At 44.8% G+C, this 20,248-nt stretch overlaps 1 protein-coding gene across 7 annotated transcripts in view; it reads left to right on the forward strand.

The window, feature by feature from the left end:
- The window catches only part of LOC118397660 (PHD finger protein 14), a 116,490-nt gene that overhangs the window by 13,348 nt on the left and 82,894 nt on the right, over nucleotides 1–20,248 (forward strand). For 6 of the 7 annotated variants that reach the window (XR_008070792.1, XR_008070794.1, XR_008070793.1 and 3 more), the window contains exons 6-12: nucleotides 2,437–2,596; nucleotides 8,827–8,938; nucleotides 9,585–9,722; nucleotides 15,507–15,652; nucleotides 16,003–16,179; nucleotides 16,434–16,540; nucleotides 18,276–18,382. Coding sequence is in view for 4 of the 7 variants with exons in the window: in XM_052470110.1 (XP_052326070.1) it covers nucleotides 2,437–2,596; nucleotides 8,827–8,938; nucleotides 9,585–9,722; nucleotides 15,507–15,652; nucleotides 16,003–16,179; nucleotides 16,434–16,540; nucleotides 18,276–18,382 (947 nt within the window). In the remaining 3 variants the exon portion in view is untranslated. Of the gene's footprint in view, nucleotides 1–2,436; nucleotides 2,597–8,826; nucleotides 8,939–9,584; nucleotides 9,723–15,506; nucleotides 15,654–16,002; nucleotides 16,180–16,433; nucleotides 16,541–18,275; nucleotides 18,383–20,248 lie in introns of all 7 variants that reach the window. The other variant, XM_052470111.1, reaches the window with a different exon arrangement.

A 20,248-nucleotide genomic window follows, 5' to 3' on the forward strand; every position in this document is an offset into this window, starting at 1 on the left:
TTTCGGTGGGAGAAAAATAAATATTTTGATAGGCAGCCACAGAGTGAGATGAATAGATTCAACTGGAGATAGAGATTAGAGTAAATGTGAGTAAAACCACATGAGTTAAATCACAAAAAGCGTATATATTTCAAACCTGTTTTTACCTAGCCTAATGGTTTATTGAATTGATTAAAACTGAACTGCATGTAGGAAGAGAACACCGCGGTTATGTATTTTTCTCAAAATATTGACTGTTGGACTTGAGATATTTGTGTATTCCGTAATAGACATGAGGAATATTGATTTGTTCCACTTCCATCTGAATTAATTTGCATTTGAAATCTAAATGGGATGTGTAATGATGGATGTAATGATGGAACAGGTAGCACTGGAGCAGCATACATAATAATGAACTGAATTCCCCTTTAATGGCACTGCTCTGACAGGTGTGTTTGTGTGTACTCTCCCCACCTCACACTCAGAAGGAGGCAGAGATGGACATTATGTTGGGTGTGTTGAGAACCGTACAGAGATGATTAGTGTGACATCGCTGCCAACATGAAAATGGGAACCCATCTATGCACTGTCAAAATAACTGATTGCTCTCTCACCAGTATGAGGTGTGCCCATTACTTCTCCTTTGATCCTGGGAAGAAGAGAGATAGTCCAACACTTCCTCCCTCATCTTCATATTAGAACAGATGGAGATTCAGAACCACACACACACACACACACACACACACACACACACACACACACACACACACACACACACTCATATTCACACCTGTATATGTTAACACCATATACCTAAATAGACCTTTCTTTCACTGTTAAAGATTGATACAGTTAAAAGTACATCTTGATTTAGTAGACACTATACACTACCCCTGCCCCCTATACCCTCTTTAACTGCCAAGCTCGTCATTTCTGACAAGGATAATCTTCACTTGGAGGATTATAAAGCTATCCCGTAGTCATCACTTTTGGTCAGCTTAGCTCACATTAGCCAGCACCCCATGGCTTAGTGCTTCCAGCTTTGTATCTCGGTTCAAAAGGAACATCGGAGATTTGTGGCGACGGTTCAGCCGTAAGTCGGTAAAACCAGCGTGGTGTTCGTTCACAACCCGGTTTCTTTGATTTAAAAGCACCAATCACTATTAAGGACAACTGTTGCCAGCAGTATTTTCAGAAATATATTTTCTTTAAGAAAGTAAACCTTGAGCTATATTGGAGCACCTGGGGACTTAACCTCTTGTCCTGACACACATCGAGACAGAAGGAAATGGTTTTTGTTTTCTTGTTGTAGTTAAATGTGAGGCAGAGATCGTGGTTTGGAGGTCAGGGTGAAGCTCCAGCTGTGTACTAATTGCCCTATTGAAATAATCAGTGCTTGAATGATGTAATCCTGACTTGATTAATGTCATTCTGACTTGGACTTCCTCTCAGCTTGAAGCCAATTACCTGGTCGTAAATAAACCTGCAGGATACAACAGTACACTATATATACCCCCCCATTTTCTACGCCGACGAACATCCCTTCAATCCACTCTAGCCTGTCTATTCCCTGTGATGCAGAACAAATGGACACAATCAGAGAGCACCTATAGAGGACATCTACGCACTGAGAGAAAGAAAAAAAACAGACACACAACTGAATAAACATTGCCGTCTGGTGTGGCTTCTGGATGTTTGCCGCCAGTGGGTCTTCAGACTGGACTGATTCCCCAGTGTGGTCCAGAGTGACAAGCATACAGAGTATGTACAACATTGAGCCTTTGATTTGTGAGTCTCTCCCATAGCTCAGAGAGCCTGGAGGCTGTTTGACTGAATTAGGAGCCAGTGCGTTATCTCTCCAATGGAAGGCAGAGCGGCTGATTGCTGCCCTCATTGGTAGTGCGGATCACGTTCGGCCAGTGTAATAGCAGCCATAGAAACCGCATCAACGAAAATAATTGTTTTGGCAACCCTGGAAAATTAAGAATACAACATTAACATGCTTTGCTTGTGGCGTGTGGCTTCTCTCTCTTCTCTAGTCTTAGGTCTCGATAATATGATCAAATGTTCCCCATTAGAAAGCTGGAGCAAAAGGTTTAAGAGAAAATCTAAATCTTTCTGGAGGTTTGAGGGGAAACTAGCAAACATCAAGTTGACACCATGTTGTGTGCTTGTCAGGGCACTGTTCTCTGGTCTTCTCAATCCTAGGTGTAACACAGCCTTTTGCACCTTTTTAAGAGGATCCACTAACTGGTAATGGATTCTGCAACCCTTACTCAGATAGTCAGAGCTATTGCATGATAGAATAGATACAAATCTGTAAAGTTGGAACTGTTAGATACTAGCTAACCACACAATGTTCACAGCAAATGTAAAACCTAATGGAATATGTTAGCCAGTATTAGCTACCGGTCAGCGTTATGGATGTAATTGACAGACATTCTACATGTGTTCCAGGTTGCTATGGAGTGGACGGGGAGAGTGACTCCATCATGAGTTCCGCCTCGGAGAACTCCACGGAACCGTGGTTCTGCGACGCTTGCAAGAACGGCGTCACGCCCAGCTGTGAGCTCTGCCCCAATCAGGACGGGATCTTCAAAGAGACTGACGCTGGGAGGTGGGTCATGATTATAGGTTGACCGTTTAATCGGAATGGCCGATTTCAGGTTTTCATAACAATCGGAAATCGGTATTTTTGGGCACCGATTTGTAAAAAAATGTATATATATATATCATTGAAAGTAAGAATGTGTTCATATATATATATATATGAACACATTCTTACTTTCAATGACTTTCAATGACGGCCTAGGAACGGTGGGTTAACTGCCTTGGTCAGGGGCATAACGACAGAATTTCACCTCGTCAGCTCGGGGGATCCAATCTTGCAACCGTACAGTTAACTAGTCCAACGCAATAACGACCTGCCTCTCTCTCGTTGCACTCCACAAGGAGACTGCCTGTTATGCGAATGCAGTAAGCCAAGGTAAGTTGCTAGCTAGCATTAAACTTATCTTTATAAAAAACAATCAATCATAATCACTAGTTAACTACACATGGTTGATGATATTACTAGATATTATCTAGCATGTCCTGTGTTGCATATAATCGGTGGTAGGCAGAAGCAGGCGCGTAAACATTCATTCAAACACAACTTTCATGCGTTTTGTCAGCAGCTCTTCGTTGTGCATCAAGCATTGTGCTGTTTATGACTTCAAGCCATCAACTCCTGAGATGAGGCTGGTGTAACCGAAGTGAAATGGCTAGCTAGTGAGCGCGCGCTAATATAATAGCGTTTCAAACGTCACTCGCTCTGAGCCTTCTAGTAGTTGTTCCCCTTGCTCTGCATGGGTTATGCTGCTTCGATGGTGGCTGTCGTTGTGTTGCTGGTTCGAGCCCAGGGAGGAGCGAGGAGAGGGACGGAAGCTATACTGTTACACTGACAATACTAAAGTGCCTATAAGAACATCCAATAGTCAAAGGTTAATGAAATACAAATGGTATAGAGGGAAATAGTCCTATAATTCCTATAATAACTACAACCTAAAACTTCTTACCTGGGAATATTGAAGACTCATGTTATAAGGAACCACCAGCTTTCATACAGTGGGGCAAAAAAGTATTTAGTCAGCCACCAACTGTGCAAGTTCTCCCACTTAAAAAGACGAGGCCTGTAATTTTCATCATAGGTACACTTCAACTATGACAGATAAAATGAGGGAAAAAAAATCCAGGAAATCACATTGTAGGATTTTTAATGAATTTATTTGCAAATTATGGTGGAAAATAAACTTTTGTTATTGACCAAATACTTATCTCAATACTTTGTTATATACCCTTTGTTGGCAATGACAGAGGTCAAACGTTTTCTGTAAGTCTTCACAAGGTTTTCACACACTGTTGCTGGTATTTTGGCCCATTCCTCCATGCAGATCTCCTCTAGAGCAGTGATGTTTTGGGGCTGGTGCTGGGCAACATGGACTTTCTACTCCCTCCAAAAATGTTATATGGGGTTGAGATCTGGAGACTGGCTAGGCCACTCTAGGACCTTGAATTGCTTCTTACGAAGCCACTCCTTCGTTGCCCAGGCGGTGTGTTTGGGATCATTGTCATGCTGAAAGACCCAGCCACGTTTCATCTTCAATGCCCTTGCTGATGGAAGGAGGCTTTCACTCAAAATCTCACGATACATGGCCCCATTCATTCTTTCCTTTACACAGATCAGTCGTCCTGGTCCCTTTGCAGAAAAACAGCCCCAAAGCATGATGTTTCCACCCCCATGCTTCACAGTAGATATGATGTTCTTTGGATGCAACTCAGCATTCTTTATCCTCCAAACACGACGAGTTGAGTTTTTAACAAAAAGTTATATTTCGGTTTTATCTGACCATATGACATTCTCCCATTCTTCTTCTGGATCATCCAAATGCTCTCTAGCAATCTTCAGACGGGCCTGGACATGTACTGGCTTAAGCAGGGGGACACGTCTGGCACTGCAGGATTTGAGTCCCTGGCGGCGTAGTGTGTTACTGATGGTAGGCTTTGTTACTTTGGTCCCAGCTCTCTGCAGGTCATTCACTAGGTCCCCCCGTGTGGTTCTGGGATTTTTGCTCACCGTTCTTGTGATCATTTTGACCCCACGGGGTGAGATCTTGCGTGGAGCCCCAGATCGAGGGAGATTATCAGTGGTCTTGTATGTCTTCCATTTCCTAATAATTGCTCCCACAGTTGACTCCTTCAAACCAAGCTGCTTATCTATTGCAGATTCAGTCTTCCCAGCCTGGTGCAGGTCTACAATTTTGTTTCTGGTGTCCTTTGACAGCTCTTTGGTCTTGGCCATAGTGGAGTTTGGAGTGTGACTGTTTGAGGTTGTGGACAGGTGTCTTTTATACTGATAACAAGTTCAAACAGGTGCCATTAATTCAGGTAACGAGTGGAGGACAGAGGAGCCTCTTAAAGAATTTGTTACAGGTCTGTGAGAGCCAGAAATCTTGCTTGTTTGTAGGTGACCAAATACTAATTTTCCACCATAATTTGCAAATAAATTCATTAAAAATCCTACAATGTGATTTTCTGGATTTTTTTTCTAATTTTGCCTGTCATAGTTGAAGTATACTTTTGATGAAAATTACAGGCCTCTCATCTTTTTAAATGGGAGAACTTGCACAATTGGTGGCTGACTAAATACTTTTTTGCCCCACTGTATGTTCTCATTTTCTGAGCAAGGAACTTAAACGTTAGCTTTCTTACATAGCACATATCTCACTTTTACTTTCTTCTCCAACACTTTGTTTTTGCATTATTTAAACCAAATTGAACATGTTTCATTATTTACTTAAGGCTAAATTGTTTTTATTCATGTATTATATTAAGTAAAAATAAGTTTTCATTCAGTATAGTTGTAATTGTCATTATTACAAATAAACGGTAATTGGTATCGGTATCGATTAATCGGTATCTGCTTTTTTGGTCCTCCAATAATCGGTATCGGTATTGGCGTTGGAAAATCATAATCGGTCAACCTCTAGTCATGATTCGACACACTGATTTTATGATTTTTCACATGATTTAATTTGCCTGTTTCGGAGCATTACATTGGATCAGTCAGGTGCACTGTAGTAATTGCAATCAACACCATAGGAATTACCTACACTAAAGGAAATCTACACTAAAGGAAATCAACTATTTAACATGTATTTCTACATTTACTGTAGACAAGCCTCTCTCCATGCCTACATTCAGAGTTGGAGAAGTATAGAAGATGGAGAAGGGAGAGCGAAAGTGAGGGAGAGAAAGACTGGAAGAAAAAGAGAGAAGGGTAGGAATAGAGAGGGGAGAAAGAAAGCAAGTGAGGGAAGGAGGAGAAGATGGGGGGAGAAAGAGAGGAGAGACAGTGAGGGATAGCGAGAGAGAGAGAGAGTGTTATGTGAAGCGTGGAGACTCCAGCCACGCTATCGCTGATGGTGCTCCTCAGCCAGCCTGCACCCAAATTTACTACTTCACTAGAGCATGAAAAACACAGCAAATTAAACTGTGGAGATGGATATCTTTATATTGGACTTCGGATGCTCTTCCCCAAAGTCTGCATTTGAATTTGTGTCACACCAAGCGGATGCTCAGTCAGAGAGTGTGGCTTGGGCTGCTGAAATCAACTACTGAAGATGTCCAAGTTTTTAAGTGTGTAAGTGATTCATTTCAGTTAATTATCTGAGTGAAGTTTTCTGATTTTGCGTTTTTTACATTTTACGCTTTTGCAGTGCCTAATTAAATACAGCTTTGTCAGCATAAATTGACTAATATAACTTAAAGGAAAAATCCCCCCAAAAGCACTCATTCCTATTATTTACATTGTTACACAACTCTAATATTTGAGAACAGTATTTTTTTGTTAACAAATATTTCATTTGGTCGATATAATAAGGTTGTTAGCAACGTGAACATTGTTGTGGAAATCTGTTGCAGCTCAAGTCGACTACAACATCCACAATGCAATGATCTCTCTATGGGCTGGCTAGCTATCTAGCTAAACGTAGCTACACAAAATAATACCAAAGTCAATATCAGCATGTGAAGAAGTTAGTTGGCTGTAAAATCGGCTGAACAAACTGCACTATCAATTTGGGAGTCTACAATCTCACCATGTTCATCCTGCAGATCGATGTGCCTCACAGAGTGGAGTCTGACATTCACAATGACACCATGCAATACACCCTGGACCGATGAGGCAGACAAATAGGAGAAATGTGTTCGACCCTATTTTAAATTACACATTTCTTGAGGTAGGAATATCACAAAAATATGATCAATGACTAATTTGAGAGAAGACAACTTCCCGCGTTATGACATTGACCAGTATTGAAATCTGACCTGTATGAATCTAAAAGTCATATTCCTATTAACGTCCAGTGTAGTGAGAGAGACTTTATCACGATGCGATGTCATACCTGCAGAATTTCAGCCTGCTTGAACGGCAATCGCTCAGATACACATGAAATGACCCAGGGAATAGATAGAAACTCGCTCAGATACACATGAAATGACCCAGGGAATAGATAGAAACTCGCTCAGATACACATGAAATGACCCAGGGAATAGATAGAAACTCGCTCAGATACACATGAAATGACCCAGGGAATAGATAGAAACTCGCTCAGATACACATGAAATGACCCAGGGAATAGATAGAAACTCGCTCAGATACACATGAAATGACCCAGGGAATAGATAGAAACTCGCTCAGATACACATGAAATGACCCAGGGAATAGATAGAAACTCGCTCAGATACACATGAAATGACCCAGGGAATAGATAGAAACTCGCTCAGATACACATGAAATGACCCAGGGAATAGATAGAAACTCGCTCAGATACACATGAAATGACCCAGGGAATAGATAGAAACTCGCTCAGATACACATGAAATGACCCAGGGAATAGATAGAAACTCGCTCAGATACACATGAAATGACCCAGGGAATAGATAGAAACTCGCTCAGATACACATGAAATGACCCAGGGAATAGATAGAAACTCGCTCAGATACACATGAAATGACCCAGGAATAGATAGAAACTCGCTCAGATACACTGAAATGACCCAGGAATAGATAGAAACTCGCTCAGATACACATGAAATGACCCAGGGAATAGATAGAAAATCGCTCAGATACACATGAAATGACCCAGGGAATAGATAGAAAATCGCTCAGATACACATGAAATGACCCAGGGAATAGATAGAAAATCGCTCAGATACACATGAAATGACCCAGGGAATAGATAGAAACTCGCTCAGATACACATGAAATGACCCAGGGAATAGATAGAAAATCGCTCAGATACACATGAAATGACCCAGGGAATAGATAGAAAATCGCTCAGATACACATGAAATGACCCAGGGAATAGATAGAAAATCGCTCAGATACACATGAAATGACCCAGGGAATAGATAGAAACTCGCTCAGATACACATGAAATGACCCAGGGAATAGATAGAAACTCGCTCAGATACACATGAAATGACCCAGGGAATAGATAGAAACTCGCTCAGATACACATGAAATGACCCAGGGAATAGATAGAAACTCGCTCAGATACACATGAAATGACCCAGGGAATAGATAGAAACTCGCTCAGATACACATGAAATGACCCAGGGAATAGATAGAAACTCGCTCAGATACACATGAAATGACCCAGGGAATAGATAGAAACTCGCTCAGATACACATGAAATGACCCAGGGAATAGATAGAAACTCGCTCAGATACACATGAAATGACCCAGGGAATAGATAGAAACTCGCTCAGATACACATGAAATGACCCAGGGAATAGATAGAAACTCGCTCAGATACACATGAAATGACCCAGGGAATAGATAGAAACTCGCTCAGAGATGCACAAATATAACATACATTTACATTTACATTACATTTAAGTCATTTAACATACCATTCAAAATGGGTCAATCTTCTCTTTAAAAATGCATTATAAAGGTTTTGTATAATTTCAGCCAGTAGCTTTGAAAGTAGCGCTCTCGAGCCAAAACGGGTCCCCGAAAATTCATCAATTTTCTATTATATGTTACATCCTGCAACAACAACAAATCCTGTCATTCCAATTCTTACAATGTTACAAATTTGTACGTGTTGAAGATCCTGTTCAAACACTTTAATTGTGACCATTAGAAAGCTCGCGATTACTTCACGTGGACTACCCAGTCTCTGTTTTAGTATACTCTCAATGTGTATAATGGTCTTTGCTTTCATTGGTTAAGTAGGCACATACATCAGCAATGGGGCTATTTGAAGCATCTTTGTTTCTTTTCATGTGTATTTTCTAGATGGGTCCATGTGGTTTGTGCGCTCTATGTCCCTGGAGTAGCGTTTGGGGACATTGATAAACTACGACCAGTGACTCTCACAGAGATGAACTACTCCAAGTATGGGGCCAAGGCAAGTACAAAGGAAATGTTTTCTAGAATAAAGATGATGGCGATGGAAATATTCTGTTAAACAGTGTAAATTGTATGAAACAAAATCAATTCGTATTACTTCAAACATGCTTTGTCAGAGTGGAAGACTGAGGAAGGTGTTTCAGATTTCTGGTTTCCCATTGTCTGTTGATGAATAAGTCCGGTTTATGAGGAGCAGCACATTAAGACAGTAATAAAGTGACTCGTGTGGTTGGTTACCGTCCCAACACTTTACATCCAACTTTAACATAGTGATCCATCAGTGTACAGTCACTCTGACATTCATTCTAGCTGAAACCCTGTTTGAGGGTCACTAAGCCAATAGAATACACTTTTATTGAAGAGAGTGACTTTTAGAAATATGATCCAGGGGCATTTCACACTGAAAAGAAATTGCTGCTGAAAAATGTGTATTATCATAAAAATGAATAATTAAAGCATATGCAAGTTTCTCCAAGTGGTCACTTTGTCCCTTTAGCAGAACTGAGTGAAGTCAATGTTGTAGTTTCTGAACCTTTAGGTTTTCCTTTGTCCCTGACTGCAGTTTCTGAGATCTCCATTTTCTTTTGACCTTTTGTTCATAAGTGGTGTTTCTGACCTATGTTTTTGCTTTCTCTTTTGTCTAGGAGTGCAGTTTCTGCGAGGACGCCCGGTTCGCCCGGACAGGCGTGTGTATCAGCTGTGATGCTGGCATGTGCCGATCCTACTTCCATGTGACCTGTGCTCAGAGGGAGGGGCTTCTCTCAGAGGCCGCTGCGGAGGAGGTGAGAGAAGACCGGACATGAATCATGTGACCCTGTGTATATATACAGTACAAGTCAAAAGTTTGGACACAGCTACTCGTTCCAGGGTTTCTCTTTATTTTTACTATTTATAATAGTGAGGACATCAGAACAATGAAAAAACACATATGGAATCATGTAGTAACCAAAAAAGTGTTCAACAAATCTAAATATATTTGAGATTCTTCAAATTAGCCACCCTTTGACAGCTTTGCACAGCTCATTCACAGTCCCTGAAATGCATTTGAACAATGTGGGTGGTGGTGGGGGGGGCGGGTTCTTAGTGCAGGATTCAGGTCACTCCCTGCGATAAGAAGACAGTAATGTATTCATTTTACAAACGACTAGTCCTTTAAAACAGTCTCTTAAACTGGCCCTGGCTCCTTCATCAACCTCCTGCTATAGGCAGAGTCTCATATTGAGAATGTAATAAAACATGGAAGGCTGTATAATTATGACACTCTAAGGATCTGGTTATAGCTGGTATTCAGGATCCGTCTGCAGTGCAGCTGATGTATGCACCTCGCGTCACTTCTTTCTGCGGCACAAAGGCGGCCGGCGTACTGATAAACCCGGCCCAGAAAGTGCCTACTCACCGCTATCCATTTAATCCATTGAGCTGTGGCAAAGGGCCCCTATCAACAGGTGAAGCCTCTGATAAAATCTGCCGAAACACCTTAAGCCTAAACGATTCTAGGGGAGCCAGGGGCTGCCTGCCTGTCTGGGGGGAAAAACGGTTGAGTTTGAGTGTTTTTTTTTTCTCCCTGACTGAGCAGGGGGAAAGAAAAGGTCGTAGGACCTTGTAGGAGAGCTGTATGGTTGTTGTGGATATGGAAAATAATTAAGAAGTAGAGGCTTTCATTGTTCTTCGCTCTTTTCTTACCTGGAATTTGGAAGACCATTTCTGAGAAAAATTACCATCACTAAACTCAGTTCTAGGTATAAGATGCACTCTACTTCAGCATTGAGCACAGTTCATCACTCTGAATCAAATCAAATCAAATTTTATTTGTCACATACACATGGTTAGCAGATGTTAATGCGAGTGTAGCGAAATGCTTGTGCTTCTAGTTCCGACAATGCAGTGATAACCAACAAGTAATCTAACTAACAATTCCAAAACTACTGTCTTATACACAGTGTAAGGGGATAAAGAATATGTACATAAGGATATATGAATGAGTGATGGTACAGAGCAGCATACAGTAGATGGTATCGAGTACAGTATATACATATGAGATGAGTATGTAGACAAAGTAAACAAAGTGGCATAGTTAAAGTGGCTAGTGATACATGTATTACATAAGGATGCAGTCGATGATGTAGAGTACAGTATATACGTATGCATATGAGATGAATAATGTAGGGTAAGTAACATTATATAAGGTAGCATTGTTTAAAGTGGCTAGTGATATATTTACATCATTTCCCATCAATTCCCATTATTAAAGTGGCTGGAGTTGGGTCAGTGTCAATGACAGTGTGTTGGCAGCAGCCACTCAATGTTAGTGGTGGCTGGTCTGATGGCCTTGAGATAGAAGCTGTTTTTCAGTCTCTCGGTCCCAGCTTTGATGCACCTGTACTGACCTCGCCTTCTGGATGATAGCGGGGTGAACAGGCAGTGGTTCGGGTGGTTGATGTCCTTGATGATCTTTATGGCCTTCCTGTAACATCGGGTGGTGTAGGTGTCCTGGAGGGCAGGTAGTTTGCCCCCGGTGATGCGTTGTGCAGACCTCACTACCCTCTGGAGAGCCTTACGGTTGAGGGCGGAGCAGTTGCCGTACCAGGCGGTGATACAGCCCGCCAGGATGCTCTCGATTGTGCATCTGTAGAAGTTTGTGAGTGCTTTTGGTGACAAGCCGAATTTCTTCAGCCTCCTGAGGTTGAAGAGGCGCTGCTGCGCCTTCTTCACGACGCTGTCAGTGTGAGTGGACCAATTCAGTTTGTCTGTGATGTGTATGCCGAGGAACTTAAAACTTGCTACCCTTTCCACTACTGTTCCATCGATGTGGATAAGGGGGTGTTCCCTCTGCTGTTTCCTGAAGTCCACAATCATCTCCTTAGTTTTGTTGACGTTGAGTGTGAGGTTATTTTCCTGACACCACACTCCGAGGGCCCTCAGCTCCTCCTTGTAGGCCGTCTCGTCGTTGTTGGTAATCAAGCCTACCACTGTTGTGTCATCCGCAAACTTGATGATTGAGTTGGAGGCGTGCATGGCCATGCAGTCGTGGGTGAACAGGGAGTACAGGAGAGGGCTCAGAACGCACCCTTGTGGGGCCCCCGTGTTGAGGATCAGCGGGGAGGAGATGTTGTTGCCTACCCTCACCACCTGGGGGCGGCCCGTCAGGAAGTCCAGTACCCAGTTGCACAGGGCGGGGTCGAGACCCAGGGTCTCGAGCTTGATGACGAGCTTGGAGGGTACTATGGTGTTGAATGCCGAGCTGTAGTCGATGAACAGCATTCTCACATAGGTATTCCTCTTGTCCAGGTGGGTTAGGGCAGTGTGCAGTGTGGTTGAGATTGCATCGTCTGTGGACCTATTTGGGCGGTAAGCAAATTGGCGTGGGTCTAGGGTGTCAGGTAGGGTGGAGGTGATATGGTCCTTGACTAGTCTCTCAAAGCACTTCATGATGACGGAAGTGAGTGCTACGGGGCGGTAGTCGTTTAGCTCAGTTACCTTAGCTTTCTTGGGAACAGGAACAATGGTGGCCCTCTTGAACCATGTGGGAACAGCAGACTGGTATAGGGATTGATTGAATATGTCCGTAAACACGCTGGTCTGCGCATGCTCTGAGGGCGCGGCTGGGGATGCCATCTGGGCCTGCAGCCCTGCGAGGGTTAACACGTTTAAATGTCTTACTCACCTCGGCTGCAGTGAAGGAGAGACCGCATGTTTTCGTTGCAGGCCGTGTCAGTGGCACTGTATTGTCCTCAAAGCGGGCAAAAAAGTTATTTAGTCTGTCTGGGAGCAAGACATCCTGGTCCGTGACTGGGCTGGGTTTCTTCTTGTAGTCCGTGATTGACTGTAGACCCTGCCACATGCCTCTTGTGTCTGAGCCGTTGAATTGAGATTCTACTTTGTCTCTGTACTGACGCTTAGCTTGTTTAATAGCCTTGCGGAGGGAATAGCTGCACTGTTTTTATTCGGTCATGTTGCCAGACACCTTGCCCTGATTAAAAGCAGTGGTTCGCGCTTTCAGTTTCACGCGAATGCTGCCATCAATCCACGGTTTCTGGTTAGGGAATGTTTTTATCGTTGCTATGGGAACTACATCTTCGACGCACGTTCTAATGAACTCGCACACCGAATCAGCGTATTCGTCAATATTTTTATCTGACGCAATACGAAACATGTCCCAGTCCACGTGATGGAAGCAGTCTTGGAGTGTGGAGTCAGCTTGGTCGGACCAGCGTTGGACAGACCTCAGCGTGGGAGCCTCTTGTTTAAGTTTCTGCCTGTAGGCAGGGATCAACAAAATGGAGTCGTGGTCAGCTTTTCCGAAAGGGGGGCGGGGCAGGGCCTTATATGCGTCGCGGAAGTTAGAGTAACAATGATCCAAGGTTTTACCACCCCTGGTTGCGCAATCGATATGCTGATAAAATTTAGGGAGTCTTGTTTTCAGATTAGCTTTGTTAAAATCCCCAGCTACAATGAATGCAGCCTCCGGATAAATGGATTCCAGTTTGTAAAGAGTTAAATAAAGTTAGTTCAGAGCCATCGATGTGTCTGCTTGGGGGGGGGGATATATACGGCTGTGATTATAATCGAAGAGAATTCTCTTGGAAGATAATGCGGTCTACATTTGATTGTGAGGAATTCTAAATCAGGTGAACAGAAGGATTTGAGTTCATGAGTAAATGCATGTTATGTTTCTCACATAACAATGATACAATTATTCTTTTGAATTACATACAGTCCATTCGGAAAGTATTCAGACCCCTTCCCCTTTTCCACATTTTGTTGTTACAGCCTTATTCTAAAATGGATCAAATAAAATAAATCCTCATCAATCTACACAAAATACCCCATAATGACAAAGAGAAAACAGGCTTTTAGAAATGTTTGCAAATGTATAAAAATAAAAAAAAATATGTATTTAACATAAGTATTCAGACCCTTTGCTATGAGACTCGAAAAAGAGCTCGGGTGCATCCTGTTTCCATTGATCATCCTTGAGAGGTTTCTACAACTTGATTGGAGTCCACCTGTGGTAAATTCAATTGATTGGACATGGGAAGGGCACACACCTGTCTATTTAAGTTCCCACAGTTGACAGTGCATGTCAGAGCAAAAACCAAGCCATGAGGTCGAAGCAATTGTCCGTAGAGCTCTGAGAAAGGATTGTGTCGAGACACCGATCTGGGGAAGGGTAACATAAAATATTTGCAGCAATGAAGGTCCCCATGAACACAGTTGTCTCCATTTTTAAATGGAAGAAGGTTGTAACCACCAACCACCAGCTGGCCGCCCAGCCAAACTGAGCAATCGAGATCGGGAGAAGGGCCTTGGTCAGGGAGGTGACTTAGAACCCAATGATCACTCGGTCAGAGTTCCAGAGTTCCTCTGTGGAGATGGGAGAACCTTCCAGAAGGACAACCATCTCTGCAGCACTCCACCAATCAGGGCTTTATGGTAGAGTGGCCAGACGGAAGCCACTCTTCACTAAAAGACACGACAGCCCACTTGGAGTTTGTCAAAAGGCACCTAAAGGACTCTCAGACCATGAGAAACAAGATTCTCTGGTCTGATGAAACCAAGATTGAACTCTTTGGCCTGAATGCCAAGCGTCACATTTGGAGGAAAACTGTCACCATCCCTACAGTGAAGCATGGTGGAGGCAGCATCATGCTGTAGGGATGTTTTTCAGCGGCAGAGACTTGGAAACTAGTCAGGATCGGGGAAAGATGAACAGAGTAAAGTACAGAGAGATCCTTGATGAAAACCTGCTCCAGAGCGCTCAGGACCTCAGACTGGGACGAAGGTTCACCTTCCAACAGGACAACGACCCTAAGCACACAGCCAAGACAACACAGGATTGGCTTTGGGACAAGTCTCTGAATGTCCTTGAGTGGCTCAGCCAGAGCCCGGACTTGAAACCGATCAAACATCTCTGGCAAGACCTGAAAATAGCTGTGTCGCAACGCTTCCCATCCAACCTGACAGAGCTTGATAGGATCTGCAGAGAAGAATGGGAGAAACTCCCCAAATACAAGTGTGCTAAGCTTGTAGTGTCATACCCAAGAAGACTTGAGGCTGTAATCGCTGCCAAAGGTGCTTCAATAAAGTACTGAGTAAAGGGCCTGAATACTTATGTAATTGTGATATTTTAGTTTTTTTTAAAGAATTATACATGAACAAAAAAATAAATAATTATTCGGTATTATGTGTAGATTGATGAGGGGAAAAAACTATTTAATAGATTTTAGAATAAGGCTGTAACATAACAAAATGTGGAAAAATTAAAGTGGTCCGACTGCGCTGTAAGTGACTATTTTACACAGGAAAACAGATCTCTTGACTGAAGAGTGCTGAAAGACATGCCATACACAAGAAGCGATGTTCACCTGTGGTCGATCAGGTTTTGAACACGTGTGTGTGTGTGTGTGTGTGTGTGTGTGTGTGTGTGTGTGTGTGTGTGTGTGTGTGTGTGTGTGTGTGTGTGTGTGTGTGTGTGTGTGTGTGTGTGTGTGTGTGTGTGTGTGTGTGTGTGTGTGTGTGTGTGTGTGTGTGTGTGTGTGTGTGTGTGTGTGTGTGTGTTTCCCCAGGACATAGCCGATCCCTTCTTTGCGTATTGTAAGCAGCATGCGGACCGCTATGACAGGAAGTGGAAGAGGAAGAACTACCTGGCGCTCCAGTCCTACTGCAAGGCATCTCTACAGGACAAAGAGAAGCAGCTGGCCCCTGAGGCACAGGTGAGAGGTCAAGACTGGCTCAGACTCTGGCTTGCCCCTGTTAGGGCTGCAGAAGTTGTCTTTGAACATGAATAGAAATGCTTGTCAGTGTTTCCTTCATAGTTAATTGTTCTATATGCAAGTTACAGTCTTCGACTGATTGACTTTTTTATTTGAACAAGTGAGTTGGAAAACACAGCAGAAACAACCTGGGGAGGTTGTAAGTTGTAATGTCTGGGTCCCAAATGGGATCATATTCCCTATATAAAGCACTACTTTTGACCAGGGCCCATATATAGGATAGGGTGCCATTTGGGACATAGCCGGGCTGTCATTAGATAATGAAGTGTGTGTTTCTTTGTGTTGTGTTGAACCCCTGGCAGGCCCGTATCACCACCCGGCTGCAGCAGTACCGGGCCAGGGCAGAGCTGTCCCGTAACACTCGGCCCCAGGCCTGGGTCCCCCGGGAGAAGCTTCCACGACCCCTGACCTCCAGCGCCTCCGCCATCAGGAAACTCATGAGGAAGGCCGAGCTCATGGGCATCAGGTAGGAGTTAATGTCTGTAGGAAAAATATGGTGTTCAGGCAACCAAGAATTGAGGTGCAGCCCAAATTTAGAATTCATACTCGATACTTTAAAAAATAAAATAAAATAATCCAATAAAGATAAATAAAGATTTTTTTTCAACTGGATGCGTGAGAGCTGCAACTTTTTCCCCTTGTCAGGGAGGGGCTTTGAGGTCAGAAAGGTGGACCAGGAAGCAGAGGGTTGTCGGTTCAAATCTCTTTTTCCTTCTTCAGCACGGACATCTTCCCTGTAGACACATCAGACATCAGCGCAAGTGTGGACGGACGCAGGAAACACAAGCAGCCTGCCCTCACTGCAGACTTCGTCAACTATTACCTGGGTGAGTAGGGAAACAAAAACCATCTGACTAATGGAAACATAAACTTACATTACCAACATAATACACTATTCTAGTCAATGTTGTTACTAAAGACAGATGCTTCCAGAATAAAGACAGATGTGCCAGAGTTCGAAAGGCTCTTAGCATGTAGCCTTGGATAAAGACCCCCAAAATGAATGATGATGCCGTTGCCAGATATGTGTTTGCTCGACCGTTTTTGTGTGTGTGTTTGCGAGTGTGCGTAAACATGTACGTTCAAATGTGTATAACCTTGAACAACATCCCCCACTCCCCAGCTATCTCCCATCAGAACATCCCCCACCCCCAGCTATCCCCCATCAGACAGCATCCCCCACTCCCCAGCTATCTCCCATCAGAACAACATCCCCCACCCCCAGCTATCTCCCATCAGAACATCCCCCACCCCCAGCTATCTCCCATCAGAACATCCCCCACCCCCAGCTATCTCCCATCAGACAGCATCCCCCACTCCCCAGCTATCTCCCATCAGAACAACATCCCCCACCCCCAGCTATCTCCCATCAGACAGCATCCCCCACCCCCAGCTATCTCCCATCAGAACATCCCCCACCCCCAGCTATCCCCATCAGACAGCATCCCCCACTCCCCAGCTATCTCCCATCAGAACATCCCCCACCCCCAGCTATCTCCCATCAGACAGCATCCCCCACTCCCCAGCTATCTCCCATCAGAACAACATCCCCCAGCTATCTCCCATCAGAACATCCCCCACCCCCAGCTATCTCCCATCAAAAGAACATCCTCCACTCCCCAGCTATCTCTCATCAGACAGCATCCCCCACTCCCCAGCTATTGCCCATCAGAACAAAATCCCCCAGCTATTTCCCATCAGAACAACATCCCCCAGCTATCTCCCATCAGAACCACATCCCCCAGCTATCTCCCATCAGAACCACATCCCCCAGCTATCTCTCATCAGACAGCATCCCCCAGCTATCAGCTATCCCCATCAGAACAACATCCCCCAGCTATCGCCCATCAGAACAACATCCCCCAGCTATCGCCCATCAGAACAACATCCCCCAGCTATCGCCCATCAGAACAACATCCCCAGAACAGCTATCGCCCATCAGAACAACATCCCCAGCTATCGCCCATCAGAACAACATCCCCCTAGCCCATCAGAACAACATCCCCAGCCCCCATCAGAACAACATCCCCCTAGCCCATCAGAACAACATCCCCAGCTATCCCATCAGAACAACATCCCCAACATCCCCAGCTATCGCCCATCAGAACAACATCCCCCAGCTATCGCCCATCAGAACAACATCCCCCAGCTATCGCCCATCAGAACAACATCCCCCAGCTATCTCCCACCAGAACCACATCCCCCAGCTATCTCTCATCAGACAGCATCCCCCACTCCCCAGCTATCGCCCATCAGAACAACATCCCCCAGCTATCGCCCATCAGAACAACATCCCCCAGCTATCGCCCATCAGAACAACATCCCCCAGCTATCGCCCATCAGAACAACATCCCCCAGCTATCGCCCATCAGAACAACATCCCCCAGCTATCGCCTATCAGAACAACATCCCCCAGCCCCCAGCTATCGCCCATCAGATTGGCACACCGTGTTTCTCGTCTGCCTTTTCCCGTGTATAGATGGAGATAGATTGGGATCGGTCCTATTGATGTGTGTAGATTGTGATGGTGGTTTATTGATTGGTGTCCTTATTGCTATGCAGAGAGGAACATGAGGATGATTCAGATCCAGGACAATATCTCTGAACAGAAGAACCTGAAAGACAAGCTGGAGAGTGAGCAGGAGAAACTGCACGTCGACTACAACAAGGTTAGTGGTGGTCGAAAACACACTGTTGGAAGATCCTGAAGAAGCTGCTTGTCGACTACAACAAGGTTAGTAGTGGTGGAAAACACACTGTTAGTAGAAGCTGAAGAAGCTGCTTGTCGACTACAACAAGGTTAGTAGTGGTGGAAAACACACTGTTAGTAGAAGCTGCTTGTCGACTACAACAAGGTTAGTAGTGGTGGAAAACACACTGTTAGTAGAAGCTGCTTGTCGACTACAACAAGGTTAGTAGTGGTGGAAAACACACTGTTAGAAGAACCTGAAGAAGCTGCTTGTCGACTACAACAAGGTTAGTAGTGGTGGAAAACACACTGTTAGTAGAAGCTGCTTGTCGACTACAACAAGGTTAGTAGTGGTGGAAAACACACTGTTAGAAGAACCTGAAGAAGCTGCTTGTCGACTACAACAAGGTTAGTAGTGGTGGAAAACACACTGTTAGAAGAACCTGAAGAAGCAGCTTGTCGACTACAGCAAGGTTAGTAGTGGTGTTGGAACTAGGAACACAAGCATTTCTCTACATCCCCAATAACATCTGCTAAATATGTGTATGCGACCAATAAAATTAGATTTGATTTGGTACAGGCCGTAAAGTCACCTAATAAAATGCTTGCTTGACGTTTCTGTGGTAGTAGACACGGCCAGGGAGATGGTGGACAAAATGTTAATCCACACTGTTATCAACCAGTCACTAGGGGTTTTACCAGTGATTCTCCAGTAGCGTTGCTCTGAGTTCTCACACTAAAGCTGTGCTATGTCTTTGTACTGCATGGCCTCTAGTCTTCAGAAACGCACATAGTGTGTCATTCATAAACCGCATCGCTTTGCGCTACAACACATTAACCACCGTTTTACTATGTACCATGAAAAAGACCATTTTAAGAGCCCTGTTGTTCCTCTTCCGTCTAGCTCTCTCCATCTCTCATCTCTCACTCTGTTCATCTCTTTCTCCCTCGATCTCTCTGTGGCCCTTTCCGTTTCGCTCTCTCTCTCTATCTATCTCCTTTCATCTATCCTTCGCCATGTGACTTGGGTGTGGCGGCGCAGGGCAGCTTCGCTCCATCAGGCCCAATGAAGAAGGGAATAAAACAGAGGTGTAAAAGTCAGAGGAGTTAATGTTGCGTTCAGTCTTTCTGCCACGTGTATTAAGCGTTATTAATGGAGTGTGTGTTGCTAATTGCACCGCTCGACGTGCTTTTACACGGAGAGAGGGAGCGAGAGAGATGCATAGAAAGAGAGAGAGCGATGGAGAGAGAGAAGCAGCCCCGGCCTTGAAGACAGTGAGAGAGATGGAGAAAGACTGAGAGGGGGATCGAGCGAGAAGGATCGTTAAGATTAGAAGTCTAGCTACAGATACGGCTATAAAGTGAGTGCACGCGGGGTGGTGGGTTCTGGGTGCGCGGGGTGGTGGGTTCTGGGTGCGCGGGGTGGTGGGTTCTGAGTGCGCGGGGTGGTGGGTTCTGAGTGCGCGGGGTGGTGGGTTCTGAGTGCGCGGGGTGGTGGGTTCTGGGTGCGCGGGGTGGTGGGTTCTGGGTGCGCGGGGTGGTGGGTTCTGGGTGCGCGGGGTGGTGGGTTCTGGGTGCGCGGGGTGGTGGGTTCTGGGTGCGCGGGGTGGTGGGTTCTGGGTGCGCGGGGTGGTGGGTTCTGGGTGCGCGGGGTGGTGGGTTCTGGGTGCGCGGGGTGGTGGGTTCTGAGTGCGCGGGGTGGTGCGCGGGGTGGTGGGTTCTGAGTGCGCGGGTGGTGGGTTCTGGGTGCGCGGGGTGGTGGGTTCTGAGTGCGCGGGGTGGTGGGTTCTGGGTGCGCGGGGTGGTGGGTTCTGGGTGCGCGGGGTGGTGGGTTCTGAGTGCGCGG

This window comes from Oncorhynchus keta, chromosome 19, assembly GCF_023373465.1.
Source record: "Oncorhynchus keta strain PuntledgeMale-10-30-2019 chromosome 19, Oket_V2, whole genome shotgun sequence".
In the NCBI taxonomy this organism is placed as follows: domain Eukaryota; kingdom Metazoa; phylum Chordata; class Actinopteri; order Salmoniformes; family Salmonidae; genus Oncorhynchus; species Oncorhynchus keta.